Source organism: Cervus canadensis, chromosome X, assembly GCF_019320065.1.
Source record: "Cervus canadensis isolate Bull #8, Minnesota chromosome X, ASM1932006v1, whole genome shotgun sequence".
Taxonomy (NCBI): Eukaryota; Metazoa; Chordata; class Mammalia; order Artiodactyla; family Cervidae; genus Cervus; species Cervus canadensis.
The window spans coordinates 67,577,734-67,592,333 of record NC_057419.1 but is presented as its reverse complement, the minus strand read 5'-3'; the positions used below and the strand labels follow the sequence as shown (position 1 = coordinate 67,592,333).

The following is a 14,600-nucleotide window of genomic DNA, read 5'->3' as shown; positions in this document are numbered from 1 at the left end:
ATATATGTGGAAAAGAACACAGAGTGACAAAAATATGTGTATGATTTAAGGTGTGGGAACTAATGTCAGAATTCCTAGGTTTGATTCCTACAGGTATTGCTAACCAGCTATGTGACCTTCTGAAAGTTTCCAAACACACCAAACATCAGCTTCCTAATTTTCAAAACTGGGATAATAAAAGTGCCTATTTCATTAGATTGGAGAAGGAAATGGCAACCTACTCCAGTACTCTTGCCTGGAAAATGCCATGGACAGAGGAGCCTGGCAGGCTACAGTCCATAGGGTTGCAAAAGAGTTGGATACAACTGAAGTGACTTAGCATGCACATATGCAATCTTTCATTCTTTTTCTTTCCCTGGTGAATAGTAAGAGAGTGCCTGAAGAACTACCAGTCCATCCTAAAGGAGATCAGTCCTGGGTGTTCATTGGAAGGACTGATGCTGAAGCTGAAACTCCAGTACTTTGGCCACCTCATGCGAAGAGTTGACTCATTGGAAAAGACCCTGATGCTGGGAGGGATTGGGGGCAGGAGGAGAAGGGGATGACAGAGGATGAGATGGCTGGATGGCATCACAGATTCGATGGACATGAGTTTGAGTAAACCCCGGGAGTTGGTGATGGACAGGGAGGCCTGGCGTGCTGCGATTCATGGGGTTGCAAAGAGTCGGACACGACTGAGCGACTGGACTGAACTGAACTGTACTGAATAACTACAGACAAAGGTTCATAACAACGTGCAAGAACCAGTAGACCAAAGTCATCCCAAAGAAAAAGAAATGCAAAAAGGCAACGTAATTGTCTGAAAAAAGTCAAAGTCACTCAGTTGTGTCTGACTCCCTGCAACCCCATGGACTCTACATTCCATGGAATTCTCCAGGCCAGAGTACTGGAGTGGGTAGCCTTTCCCTTCTCCAGGGGATCTTCCCAAGCCAAGAATCGAGCCCAGGTCTTCCACAATGCAGGCAAATTCATTACCAGCTGAGCCACAAGGAAAGCCCTATTTTAGCAGAGACCAACTCAATTAAGTGAGGAATAGAGTTTTTGCTTTCCTTCCTGTCTTACCCTCTGCAGAGTGCAGAAACATCTAATGAATAAGCATTATTGGAGAAATAAGGTATTAAAAAATAAATAAAGTGGGTATCTGTAAGATGAAGGGGTCTTGGATAGTTACATTTCAGTAGATGCTCTTATGTACTTTAAAACAGGGCTGTAACATTTTGAGCCATGTAACTGAATCAGTGCTCAATAGTTTCTGAGTCACCTGTTAGCTGGAATCACTTGATTTGTTAAAATACGAACATGGGTATGGACTGCAATTTTTTAAATTAAATTAAATTAATGGCATTATCTCATATGTGAGATTATCCTTGGGGTCCGTTGCTTGTTCATAGTATTTATAGGAAATTAGATGCCTTCTCAACTACATTAAAAAAAATTAAAGCTGAGTATCATCCGTACAGTACTCCATAGACCATAAAGTGTGATGCTGCCCCTTTCTAAATAACTCATCACTTCTTTATATCATAAGACTATTATTACCATACTAATCAACTTCATTTGGGTAAAAGTCATGTTGTATACAATACTAACACCAAAGATAATTTATATAATTCTGGGTATCAGGGTTATGCAGTTATGTAGTAAATATTTTTATCAACACTATAGATAGGTATTCACATCATCATCATCCCCCTAATTTCATACTTAGAGAAACTGAGGCACAACATAGTTAAGAAACATTTACAAAGTCATTCAGCTCACAGGTGATAGAACTATGTTTTGAACCTAGAGAGTATGGCTTCAGAATCTGTGATATAATCCCTCTCATATAAGAGAGATTAATATTGATGAAATAAGCATAAGACATAGATATATGTTTCATAAAATTCCACATCATAAGCCATTAAAATAGAAACGTAAAAGCTCCTGTGTGTGAGTGTGTGTGTGTGTGCGTGTGTGTACTCAGCTGAGTTCCAGGTTTTAGCTCCCTAGTGATACTTGAATTCAACCTATTACATTTAAAAGATTACTAACACAAAACTTGCTTTAAACACACACAAAATAATTAGGTCCTCCTACATGCTTTTACTGTTTGAAAGAAATGCTAATGTTGTTGTTGTTGTTTTCAGTCACTACATCATGTCCACCTGTTTGTGAACCCCATGGACTACAGCATGCCAGCATGCCTTGTCCTTCACTATCTCTCAATTTGCCAAAAAACTCATGGCCATTAAGTTGGTGATGCCCTCCAATCATCTCATCCTCTGTCTTTCCCATCTACTCCTGCGCTCAATCTTTCCCAGTATCAGGGTCTTTTTCAATAAGTCTCTTCTTAACAGGTGACCAAAGTATTGGAGCTTCAGCTTTGGATCAGTCCTTTCAATGAATATTCAGGGTTGATCTCCTTTCAGTTCAGTTCAGTCACTCAGTTGTGTCCGAATCTTTGTGACTCCATGGATTGCAGCACACCAGGCCTCCCTGTCCATCACCAACTCCAGAGTTCGCTCAGACTCATCTCCATTGAGTTGGTGATGCCATATAACCATCGCATCCTCAGTTGTCCCCTTCTTCTCCCACCTTCAATCTTTCCCAGCATCAGGGTCTTCTCCAAGGAGTCAGTTCTTTGCATTAGGTAGCCAAAACATTGGAGTTTCAGCTTCAGCATCAGTCCTTCCAATGAATACCCAGGACTAATTTCCTTTAGGATGGACTGGTTGGATCTCCTTGCAGTCCAAGGGACTCTCAAGAGTCTTCTCCAACACCACAGTTCAAAAGCATTAATTCCTCAGTGCTCAGCTTTCTTTAGAGTCCAAATCTCACATCTATACATGACTACTGGAAAAACCATAACTTTGACTAGATGGACCTTTGTTGGCAAAATAATGTCTCTGCTTTTCAATATGCTGTATATGTTGGCCATTACTTTTCTTCCAAGGAGCAAGCATCTTTTAATTTCAAGGCTGCAGTCACCATCAGCAGTGATTTTGGAGCCCAAAATAAAAAGTCTGTTTCCACTGTTTCCCCATCTATTTCCCATTAAGTTATGGGACCAGATGCCATGAGCTTAGTCTTCTGAATGTTGAGTTTAAGTCAACTTTTTCACTCTCCTCTTTCACTTTCATAAAGAGGCTCTTTAGTTCTTTGCTTTCTGCCATAAGGGTGGTGCCATCTGCATTATCTGAGGTTATTGATACTTAACCCGGAAATCTTGATTCCAGCTTGTGCTTCATCCAGTCCAGCATTTCTCATGATGTACTCTGCATATAAGTTAAATAAGCAGGGTGACAATATACAGCCTTGACGTACTCCTTTCCCTATTTGGAACCAGTCTGTTGTTCCAAGTCCAGTTCTAACTGTTGCTTCTTGACCTGCATACAGATTTCTCAGAAGGCAGGTCAGGTGGTCTGATATTCCCATCTCTTGAAGAATTTTCCGCAGTTTATTGTGATCCACACAGTCAAAGGCTTTGGCATAGTCAATAAAGCAGAAATAGATGTTTTTCCTGGAACTCTCTTGCTTTTTCGATGATCCAGTGGATGTTGGCAATTTGATATCCGGTTCCTCTGCCTTTTCTAAATCCAGCTTGAACATCTGGAACTTCATGGTTCACATACCGTTGAAGCCTGGCTTGGAGAATTTTGAGCATTAATTTGCTAGCATGTGAGATGAGGGCAATTGTACAGTAGTTTGAACATTCTTTGGTATTGCCTTTTTTTGGGGATTAGAATGAAAACTGACTTTTTCCAGTCCTGTGGCCACTGCTGAGTTTTCCAAATTTGCTGGCATGTTGAGTGCACCACTTTCACAGCATCATCTTTTAGGATTTGAAATAGTTCACCTGAAATTCCATCACCTCCACTAGCTTTTTTTGTAGTGATGTTTCCTAAGGCTCACTTGACTTCACATTCCAGGATGTCTGGCTCTAGGTGAGGGATCACACCATCGTGGTTATCTGGGTCATGAAGATGTTTTTTGTATAGTTCTTCTATGTATTCTTGCCACCTCTTCTTAATATGTCCTGTTAGGTCCATACCATTTCTGTCCTTTATTGAGCCCATCTTTGCATGAAAAGTTCCGTTGGTTATCTCTATTTTTTTCCCCATGTATTTTTATTAGTTGGAGTCTAATTACTTTACAATATTGTAGTGGTTTTTGTCATACATTGACATGAATCAGCCATGGATTTACATGTGTTCCCCATCCTGAACCCCCCTCCCACATCCCTCCCCATCCCATCCCTCTGGGTCATCCCAGTGCACCAGCCCCGAGCACTTGTCTCATGCATCCAACCTGAACTGGCGATCTGTTTCACAGTTGATAGTATACATGTTTCAATGCTGTTCTCTCAGATCATCCCACCCTTGCCTTCTCCCATAGAGTCCAAAGGTCTGTTCTATACATCCTTGGTTATCTCAAATTTTCTTGAAGAGATCTCTAGTCTTTCCCATTCTATTGTTTTCCTCCATTTCTTTGTATTGATCATGGAGGAAGGCTTTCTTATCTCTCCTTGCTATTCTTTGGAACTCTGCATTCAAATGGGTATATCTTTCTTTTTCTCTTTTGCCTTTCACTTCTTTTCATAGCTATTTGTAAGGACTCCTCAGATAACCATTGTGCCTTTTTGCATTTTTCTTGATTTCCTTTAGGATTGCCTTAACAGTGGTATGCATTAATGACAAATGCTAATCACAAAAATTGTTTTTAATATAAAGTTTTAAGCAGTAATTGGAGGTGCAAGTTACTTTTATTTACATGACTTAGTTTCCTTTTATACTACTTTTTCCCCTTATTTTTCCCTTGTTAATCATTCCTACTTGAATATTCTCTCCTGCAACCTGTCTGTCATAATGCTGTCCTTTGATATGATCAGGGGATCTCCCATCTAGAGGATACATGTTTTTCTCCCATGGTTCCTATTCCCTGCCCCTTGAAGGTCATGTAATGTCCGTATGGAAACTGATGAAAGAAACAGGACAATATAATTTTCAGGTCTTCTCCGTCTTTTCTAAATAAGAATCTTGGAAGAAGGGTTAAGTTTTAAGCCTAGCTTAAAGGGGCAATCAAGACCTGATAGAGGCTAAGACTGAAAACATAAGGGCAAAAAGAGACCTCACAATCTATATGAAGTTCAACCTAACTCACAAGACCAGAATTCTATACACACACACACACACACACACACACACACACACACAAAGCTGTAGGATTATGGACTCTATAGTTTCTTTGGCTGGTCCACTGTGCACATCCTCGTCATGAACTGGCCATCTATGGTGGTAAGTAGCCAGCTGAGAATTTGATTGCATTGAATGGTTTTGCTTTTCTGCATAACCAAGGCTCACAAGCTTGATTTCTATGGACATACACAAGTGTGCCTGCTGGGAGCATCTTTTGTGACACTTATAAAAAGATATCAGGGTTATAACCACTAAGATATTTGAACAGAGATGAATCAGAGAAGAAATGAAACAAACAAACAAAAAATAGTGACATGGCACTGAGATAATATCCCCATATAAGTTGCTTTAAAGATGTGTTCTCTCTCCCCGCCAAAAACAGATGTGTTCTTTCTTCACCTATATGAGTGCTTTCTTGTTCCTGCTCATAATTATTGCTTATTTAAATTGTAAGTTTTATGCCTCTGCCAGTAATGAAGCCTCTGTGTGTCACAGAACTAGTCACAATTAATGAAAGCATTTGCTCCAAAAAAACATTTACTGAGCATCAGTTATGCAATTCACATGCTAAATACTTGGCTAGAACTGGAGAAACACAGAAGTAGTCTCTCTGGTTATCTGGCTGTAGCACTGTAGTTTTGTTTTGCTTTTGTTCCCTAATTATTGATATATTATTTACCTTTACTGCCATAGCTATCAGACATTCACCAAGCACTTATGGGGGTTGCTAAAGATGGAAGAGAGCTTACTAGTCACTAAAAGCACTGTTTGATTCTATACTATTTGATTCTACAGAATTCGTATGCTTTTCAGAATCACTCGTGCTCCTCCCAATTATTGTATTTCTGTCTTAGTACTTTTTATTTTTTTTTTTAAATCCAGCTTTGGTCTCCCAATTGCCCAGTCTCAGAATCTGTTATTTTAAACTGTTTGATAATTCCCTAATTCTAGCCTCCTTGGTTCTGCTCTTGATTTCCAAAATAATTTCCATTGACATTGCTTTCTGTCAGGCTCTATATACTTTCTGCAATATCTTCCTAACATATCCTGGACTCCTGTTGATCTGTGATCTAATTTATCTTACAAGATGTATCTTCCTAAAATAGAGGATACACTTTCCTAAATCCCCACTCTCCTCAGTTTAATTTATCATCAGTAATGGATCCCTACTGCCTAGAGCATAGCTCCAAATGCCTGTCTTGAGTTCAAGACCCTCCACGATCAGGTGGTGGTCCTCCAGCAGTGAGCATAGTGCAACACGTGACCAAAGCAAGTCCCATACCTTATATTGCCCCACCTCATTTCCTTTGCCCAAACAAATCACTATTTTTTTTTAACTTTCTCAAGCCATTGACCATATTATGCCTTATATAACATATAATGGCCACTCGTTTTCTGTGTCATTATCTGATGTACCAGCATGTGAGCTTCTCAAGAAAAATTCCATGCACAGTAGGTCTCTGTATTTTCACAGCAGCTATTTTGTTTTAATAAGTATCTGTTCAGTGATATGGATTAAAATGCAATGGAATGAAATGAAATGTCAAATCCTTTGGCAGGATTACATCTAAACCTTCCCATTACATGACTATCCAGATCATTTTAAAGGTCACCGGAAGAGATATTTCACAGTCTTGGCAATCCAAATGTTTGTAATTAACTAAGCTTTAAGGAAAGGGTTGGTGACTGTGCTTCTAAGAGAACATTTAATTTGTATTAATCAGTACTTAACAAAGAACATTTACTAAAGTCATAATATCATGTACATGTCACACTGATACCTGTAAATTCCAACAACTTGTAAAGTAAGGACTTTGTTGATGCTGTTACTAAGTCAGTGTAACTAATAACAAAAGTCTAAGCCTCTCAAAAGAATTGGAAACTTAGATAGTAAACTAAGCTTTAAACCTCATCTCAGTGTGATTGAACTATGAGACAAGATTCTTGAGTCAGTTATTTTCTTTTTGATTAAAATACTCTCCAAAATAGCAAACTTCTTTCCATTAATGAAATTTCAAGCCAACAGCAGACTTCTATTGTCCTCAATAATGTTGTCACTCCTTCAAGGGAAATCCTTTCATTCCTTATCAACATCACTAATAAAATCTTTCTCTTATAAGACAGAAATAACCAACCAGAATTATTTCTGACATGTACCTTCACAAGAAGATTGAGAGGTTCAATTTGTTTACTCCAAAGAGAATCACTTTTGGGTGACTTGGATCTAAAGTCAACCTCTAAATTCTTTCCCCAAAGCAACAGCGATGAAGAATTACTGGTCTCTTCCAAATTTTGCAGCAAATTGGACTTTTCCCAGCTACTCAGAGATAATAGTTTGACTAGATTTAATAGTAACCACCAATATAGGATCAATCGCTTTACCTTGCCTAATTGGCAGATTCAGTAAAAGTGACTTATTTCCATGACATTTCACGGTGGTTGAATTTCTAGCCTGCCTCATAATAAAATGCTGTTGAAATGAAGATAGCAAAGGATGCTGTCACAGAACATAGAGAAGCATATCTGTAATATGCATGGTGTGCTTGCAAGATTTGTCCTCCAACTGAGAGAGAGAAAGAGAGCAAGAGGGAGTGAGAGAGCAACAGAGTGCACACCAGAGCCCTCTGATGTGAGAATTTAAACCCATTCCTAGCAACAAAACCTGTGTCTCCTCTTTAATTTTGTTATCTTTAATTATCTCTTAAAAATAAAGTGGATGGATATAATGTTCATGGATATGAAGCTAAAACAACTAAATGGTCTATTAGGTGAGAAGCATGGTGATGTAGCAGGGTGGGGCTACTTTCTGACTACTCCAAGGTTAGTGATGTATTTCACTGTCAGAAGGAGAAATTTCCTTATTTTCATTCATTAAGAATCCTTGGGAAGAAAAGCTGCAAAGTAAATCAGTGATTATTTAAATAAGGCTTTAGTTTGAATTCAGTTACCTAAGCAAGAACATTTATCCTCTCTTCTGTTTTATGAAGCATGGCAAGACTAACACAAATAATTTACTTCTTTTAGTGTATACTTCTAAAAAATATGTTTTCAATTTAAACAAAATTGATTCCTTTATAAATTATTTGATTTTGTCAAATTTTTGTCTTCTCACTGTAATTACTTCAAGTAACAAAAGAGAATTATCACCTGTCAGACTTTCTCTTAGCTATGTAATACATTTTTTCCTTGTCTTAATTTTATAAAAAATAATATATTGTGAAATGGGTTTAAACAATTAAAGGTAGAAGCTAACCTCACTTTCTGTGCCAGTAAACCAATTCCTTCTGGTTTTCCTTATGCACTTATATGAATAAATCCTAGATATAAATGATTACATAATCAACTTGCATATAATTATGTTACTTCCTTTTTGTTTCAAATTATTCTCTTCAAAGCAATTTCATACTCATCAGAATTGACCCATTTTCAAGTAATGGACAATCTATTCAAATTTTATGACAATATTAGACACATTTCCATTCCATTCACTATTTATCTTCCAGAGGAAAGCGCAAAACCTCTCCGGTAACTGGCAGAATACAAAGACCCTGGACGTCCTAACCTCCATGAGGGCTCTGTTCCTGGTTTCCAGGTGAGACCTTTGCACACAGCTGTCCTAAGTCATTCACACTCATGGCTGCCCTACCATTCTCTGCCACTTCTCTCTCGTGGGCCTGCTTCCTGGCTTCCTCTTTAGACTCCGGGCATCCAGGGCTGACATCCTTCCCTCTGATAGTCAGTGTCACTGCCCATAGTTTTGCCCTTGCCGGAAATGCATGCCATTCCAAAACTAATGGAAACTTTGAAACCAAGACTGGAAGGAACACTAAAAACCAATGAGCTCAACCCTTTCATTTCCAGCGTGAAGATATGGAGAGCCTGAGAGATTCAATAATTTCTTAAAATTACGCATGTAGTTGATGGTAAGCTGGGATAACCCTCAGACTTCCCACGTGAGAAGGTTGTCTTAGCTTGAGTTCCTTCCTGAACAGACCCTAAGCCAAGTATTGGGGTACAAATGGTTTACTTGAGATGTCATCTCAGAAGATATTATGAAAGGGCAGGACTGTGAGACAGTTGACCTTGTGGACTTCTGGGGCCCAGTCTTGCTGGGAAACCTCTGAGGAACTCTGGAAATTGAGAGATGCTTTGGAATCATCCTGCCATGGGGCCAGGATTCTAGAATATTAATCTATCATCTCCCATCCCTCCTTGGTTAGTGGAAGCTCTAAATACTTTTTGCCCATGTTTGAACTGGCTGAGATTCTCCTATGGCCAGCAAATGCCCTCAGACTGAGAGGAAGTCACTGGTGTATATGAAACCTATCTGCACACAACTTCCAGTGTAGGCCAAGGGGAAGCAAATAAGTATAGGGTCTATCAGAGGAACACATGATGCACCCAGCAAAAGTGGTCCAGGTCAAGGTCTAGCAATGGCTCTAACTTTATCAGATTTTCAAATAAAATTTATGTGACAAGGGGAACCTCTTTTAGTTACAATTTCCATACGAAAATTAGAATATAGTTGATGCTTTATTTTTCCCCAGTGGCATAGTAGCTGGGATTACCATAGCTCTAACTCTCCCAAAATTGCTTGACCTTAAGCTGTTGTGGCCAAAGGATGGTTTTGGCTGCAGCAAGATCAAAAACCAGCTCCATTTGTCACAGAAACTGAAGCTCATGAAATAAAAAAGAATTCTAGGACTTTGAAAGAAAGGTCTCCTTCGTCTGCATGAAGGAACTGTGAAGCTAACTCTGTCAAAACTATATATATATGTATACATATATATATAAAATGAAGTTGGGTGAGATACAGATTTAGAAGGTCTGAGTTAAGACAGCAAATATTTCCTTTCAAAGCCATAAATCCAAGAAGCACAGAATCCTGAATAGAGTTGTCAGATAAAATCCAGGATGCCCAGTAAAATCTGAATTTCAGCTGAATAATAACTAATTTGGGACATACTTTTACTAAAAAAAAACTCACTGTTGATGTGAACTTCAAATTTAAGTAGGTTTAACTAGGCTAGGCTTCTTGCATTTTTGTTTGCTAAATCTGGCTACCTTAGTCTTGGACCAATCATGAAGGTTTTTCTGTGTGTGTGTGTGTGTGCGTGTGCACATGTGTGTCCTGATGGACTGAGCAAGACTCTGTTCCTACAATAAAATCCAGAGCTAGCTAGTTTTACAATGGTTATTAGAATGAAGCATTATCACAATGCAAATGATTTAATATATACAAAACCTTAAAGACTCCACAAAAAAACTTAAAGTAAATGAATTCACTAAGTTGCAGGGTACAAAATCAGTATACAAAAACCTATTGTATTTCTATTCAATGACAAAAAATATTAGGAAGAAAAATATTTTTAAAATCCCATTTACAATTGCATCAAAAGAATAAAATGCCTAGCAAGAAATTTAACTTTAATTTGCCTAGCAACAAGCTTAACCAATGAAGCGAAAGACCTGTATGCTGAAAACTGTAAGACACTGACAAAAAAAAACTGAAGAAGACACAAATAATTGAAAATATATTCCATTGTCATTGATTGGAAGAATACTGTTAAAATGTCCATATGCCTAAAACAATCAAGATATTCAATGCAATCCCTATCAAAATTCCAACAACACTTTTCATGGAAATAAAACAAGCAATCCTAAATTTTGTATGGAACCACAAAAGACCCCAAATAACCAAAGAAATCTTGAGGAAAAAAGAATAAAGCTGGAGACATCAAGATGCCTGATTTCAATTCATGTTACAAAACTACAGTAATCAAAATAGTACAGTATTGACATAAAAAACAGACATATAGATCAATGGAATAGAATAGAGAAATAAACTCAAGCATAAATTTTGGTCAGTTAGTTCACAACAAAGGCTCCCAGAAGATACAAGGGGGAAAGGACAGTCTCTTTAAAAAAAAATGGTACCAGGAAAACTAGACACGAACATGCAAAATAATGAAATTAGACTGCTATCTTTTACTTTACACAAAAACCAACTCAAAATGAATTAAACACTTGAATATAAGATCTGAAGCCATAAAACTCCTAGCAGAAATCATATGTGGTAAACTCCTTGACATCAGTCTTGGCAATGTTTTGGATCTGAGTCCAAAATCAAAACAAACAAAAGCAAAAATAACCAGTGGGAATGTATCAAACTAAAAGGCTTCTGCACAGCAAAGGAAACCATCAGCAAAATGAGAAGGCAATTATCAAATGGGAAAAAAAAACACCTGCAAAGCATATATCTGATAGTGGATTAATATCCAAAATATATAAAGAACTCATACATCTCAACAGCAAAAAGATATATATCTGATTTAAAAAAAAAGGTCAGAGGTTTTCTTTTTCCAAAGAAAACATACAAAAGGCCAAAAGACACATGAAAAGATGCTCAACATCACTAAGGAACTGCAAGTCAAAACCACTATTATCAAAACGACAAGAAATAACAAGTGCTGGGGACAATGTAGAGAAAAAGGAATCCTAATGCACTTGGTGGTGGGAATGTAAACTGTCACAGCCACTGTGGAAAGCAGCACGGATATTCCTAAAAATAATAAAAAATAAAACTTACATATGATCCAGCAATTCCGTTTCTGGATATTTATCCAAAGAAAACAAAAATACTACCTTGAAAAGATATATGTACCCTCATGTTCATTGAAGCATTATTTACAATAGCCAAGACATGGAAACAATCTAAGGAGTTGTTTCCTAATTCATCATTGATGGATGAATGCATAAAGAATGTGTGGTGTATATATATGTTGGAATGTTGTATATATTCCACAAAAAGACCAAAGAATAATACAACCTTGGCCATTTGTGACAATTTGGATGATCTTGAAGGAATGATGGTAATAAAACAAGTCAGACAAAGACAAATATTGTATGATTTCACTTACATGTGTAATCTAAAAGTCATTATAAACAAAACAAAACTTACAGACAACAGGATGGTAGTTGCCAGAGGGGAGGGGGCTTGGGCACCAGGTGAAATGGGTGAATGGGCTCAAGAGGTACAAACTTCCAGTTATAAAATAAGCAAATCACAGGGATGTAATCTATAACATGGTAACTACAATCAATAATATTGGGGTACATATTTAAAAGGTGCCAAGAATGTAAATCTTAAAAGCTCTCTTCACACACACACAAAAAAGGATTTTAAACTTTACATGGTGATGGATGTTAACTGTAGACTTATTGTACAGATCATTTGGCAGTATTTACAAATATTGAATCATTATGCTGCTCACCTGAAATGAATATGTCAATTACACCTCAATAAAAAAAATGGATGCTGAAAAGAAAATTTCGGTAGAAATTCTAATCACAGAAACAATAAATACTTGCAGGTAACCAGGGAGCATAACTGTAAATGTACAAGATAAGATGGAAATGTTAAAATTATTAGATGCTATATTTGACAGGAAAGCAATGTTACAGATGTCCATTTTTCATTAAGCTTGACCTGCTGTAAGCAGACCTTATGAATTGAAGGTAAAAACATGTTTAAAAAAATCTTGCCTTATTACGTAAATTTGCTCTTCACGTAATCCCTACAGAGACTCTCTTCCAGGAAACCAAAATTTTAATAAATCACATAGCTGCATTGTTCTCTTCCAGGAATATATTTGATTTTTTTTCAAGTATGAAAAGCCTAGCTATTTTGTATTCAAAAAAGTAAACACTGAAAAAATATTAGGTAAGAATTATTTTAAACCTTTTCTCATTTGAAGCTTCAGTTCTCTCTTATCTGCAAACCATGGCATGTGTATGTACATAATACACATATACACAGTTTGTTTTCCAGATGAAAACAAATAGCATAAAATATACTAACCTTATGTTGCTGTACTTGGCGTTTTAGGTCCTCAAGGTCAGGTCCAAGGGGCTCTTTTTCCATTCTCCTTGTTCTCTCTTCTGTTTTTGTTAACCAGTCATTTAACTCTTTCAGTTGCTGATTCTGGAGATCCATGAGAACTTTATGTAAACTGAAAATTTGAAAGATACCTATTATTGCTTCTGTCGAAATAACTTTACTATTATTAAACCTATCACTAGGTAAAACTATTGACATTTGAATGTGTGTTAACATGGTTTGGCATTTGCTGGACATTAAGAAAGAAGGTAAATAAAACCCATAATCAATCACCTCTGAAGATATTCTTTCTTCAGCATATGATAGTCCACACATTCCAAATTCAGAACGTTTCACACAGCTAACTAAATGTGAACATGATAAATAAAGTGAAAGCCATCTCTGGTAATTGAGCTTGTAATGTATCCTGGCAATTGTTTGTTTTTATGTCCATTATTTTAATATATGTGTGGTGATAAAACATGGCTACAAATTCTCTGTCATGCCATTAAGAGATGGAGTCAATGTTCCATGCTCATGAATATGGACTGGCCTTGTGATTTGTTCTAACCAACACAATATGGCAGAAGTGACATTATACAAGTTCTAAGCATAAGCTGTAAGGGAATGAGCACCATTTGTATTCTGTCTCTTGGGACAAAGCTGCAATGTTGTAAGGGAGCCCAAGCTGACTACCAAATGATTAGAGACCATCCTGAGAGTAACTCTGGAGAATAAAAAGCAATCTTAAAAGTTAAGCTTCCTGATGAATGAAGCCCAATGAGTGACCCCAGCTATACCACAATCTCAGAACAACAACCTAGATGAGCCCTGACCATATTCTTGATCTACAGAATCAAGATGGAATTATAAATTTTTGTACTAAGCTGCAGTTTGGGAGTCACTTGTTATGCACAAATAAGATAAGTGAAAGAGTATCTTTTTTTTTTCTTTTTGTCAAGGATGTATACATTAGTGGGCTGGGCAATGGATTTAAAGTCCAAACACTTGGTTTTAGTTCACAGCCTGGCTATACGCCTTAGAACCAAGTTCTTAAATCTTCTCAGTGTGAATATCGGCATGACAGACATGAGATGACATCTTGTTTATCAATCACACAACTTCATAGTAAGGATGAAAAGTAAAATTTAGGTTATTTCATCTATTAATTCAAAAAAAAAGCTGAGAGACAAATGAGAAGTGTTAGTACAAATTTTAAGGTAACTATTCTTTATGAAGGCATGTTTAAAGCATTTTTGAGAACCATAGTATACTGCACACTGATCCTAAAATGTCAATAAGGAAGACATAATTTTAATTATTTATTATTCTTATTTATAAAATTTTTTACCAGAAATTTCCATTAATCAATATATTTAAACATACAAAATATACACATAACTGAGAGTGTTTAAAATCATTTAGGTTATACTATTTATCATTACAGCTTTAACCTTTTAGAGACACAGGTCCCCTGAGGCACATTGTAATCAGAAGTCTATGAGAATGAGCTTTCGTTTGTCAAACAGAAAAAGTAGACATTT

General features: G+C 37.0%; 1 protein-coding gene across 9 annotated transcripts in view; it reads right to left on the bottom strand.

The window, feature by feature from the left end:
• The window catches only part of DMD (dystrophin), a 2,532,480-nt gene that overhangs the window by 1,499,322 nt on the left and 1,018,558 nt on the right, over window positions 1–14,600 (bottom strand). For all 9 annotated transcript variants that reach the window (XM_043457704.1, XM_043457699.1, XM_043457698.1 and 6 more), the window contains one exon: window positions 13,039–13,189. In XM_043457704.1, coding sequence (XP_043313639.1) covers window positions 13,039–13,189 — 151 coding nt within the window. The remainder of the gene's footprint in view (window positions 1–13,038; window positions 13,190–14,600) is intronic.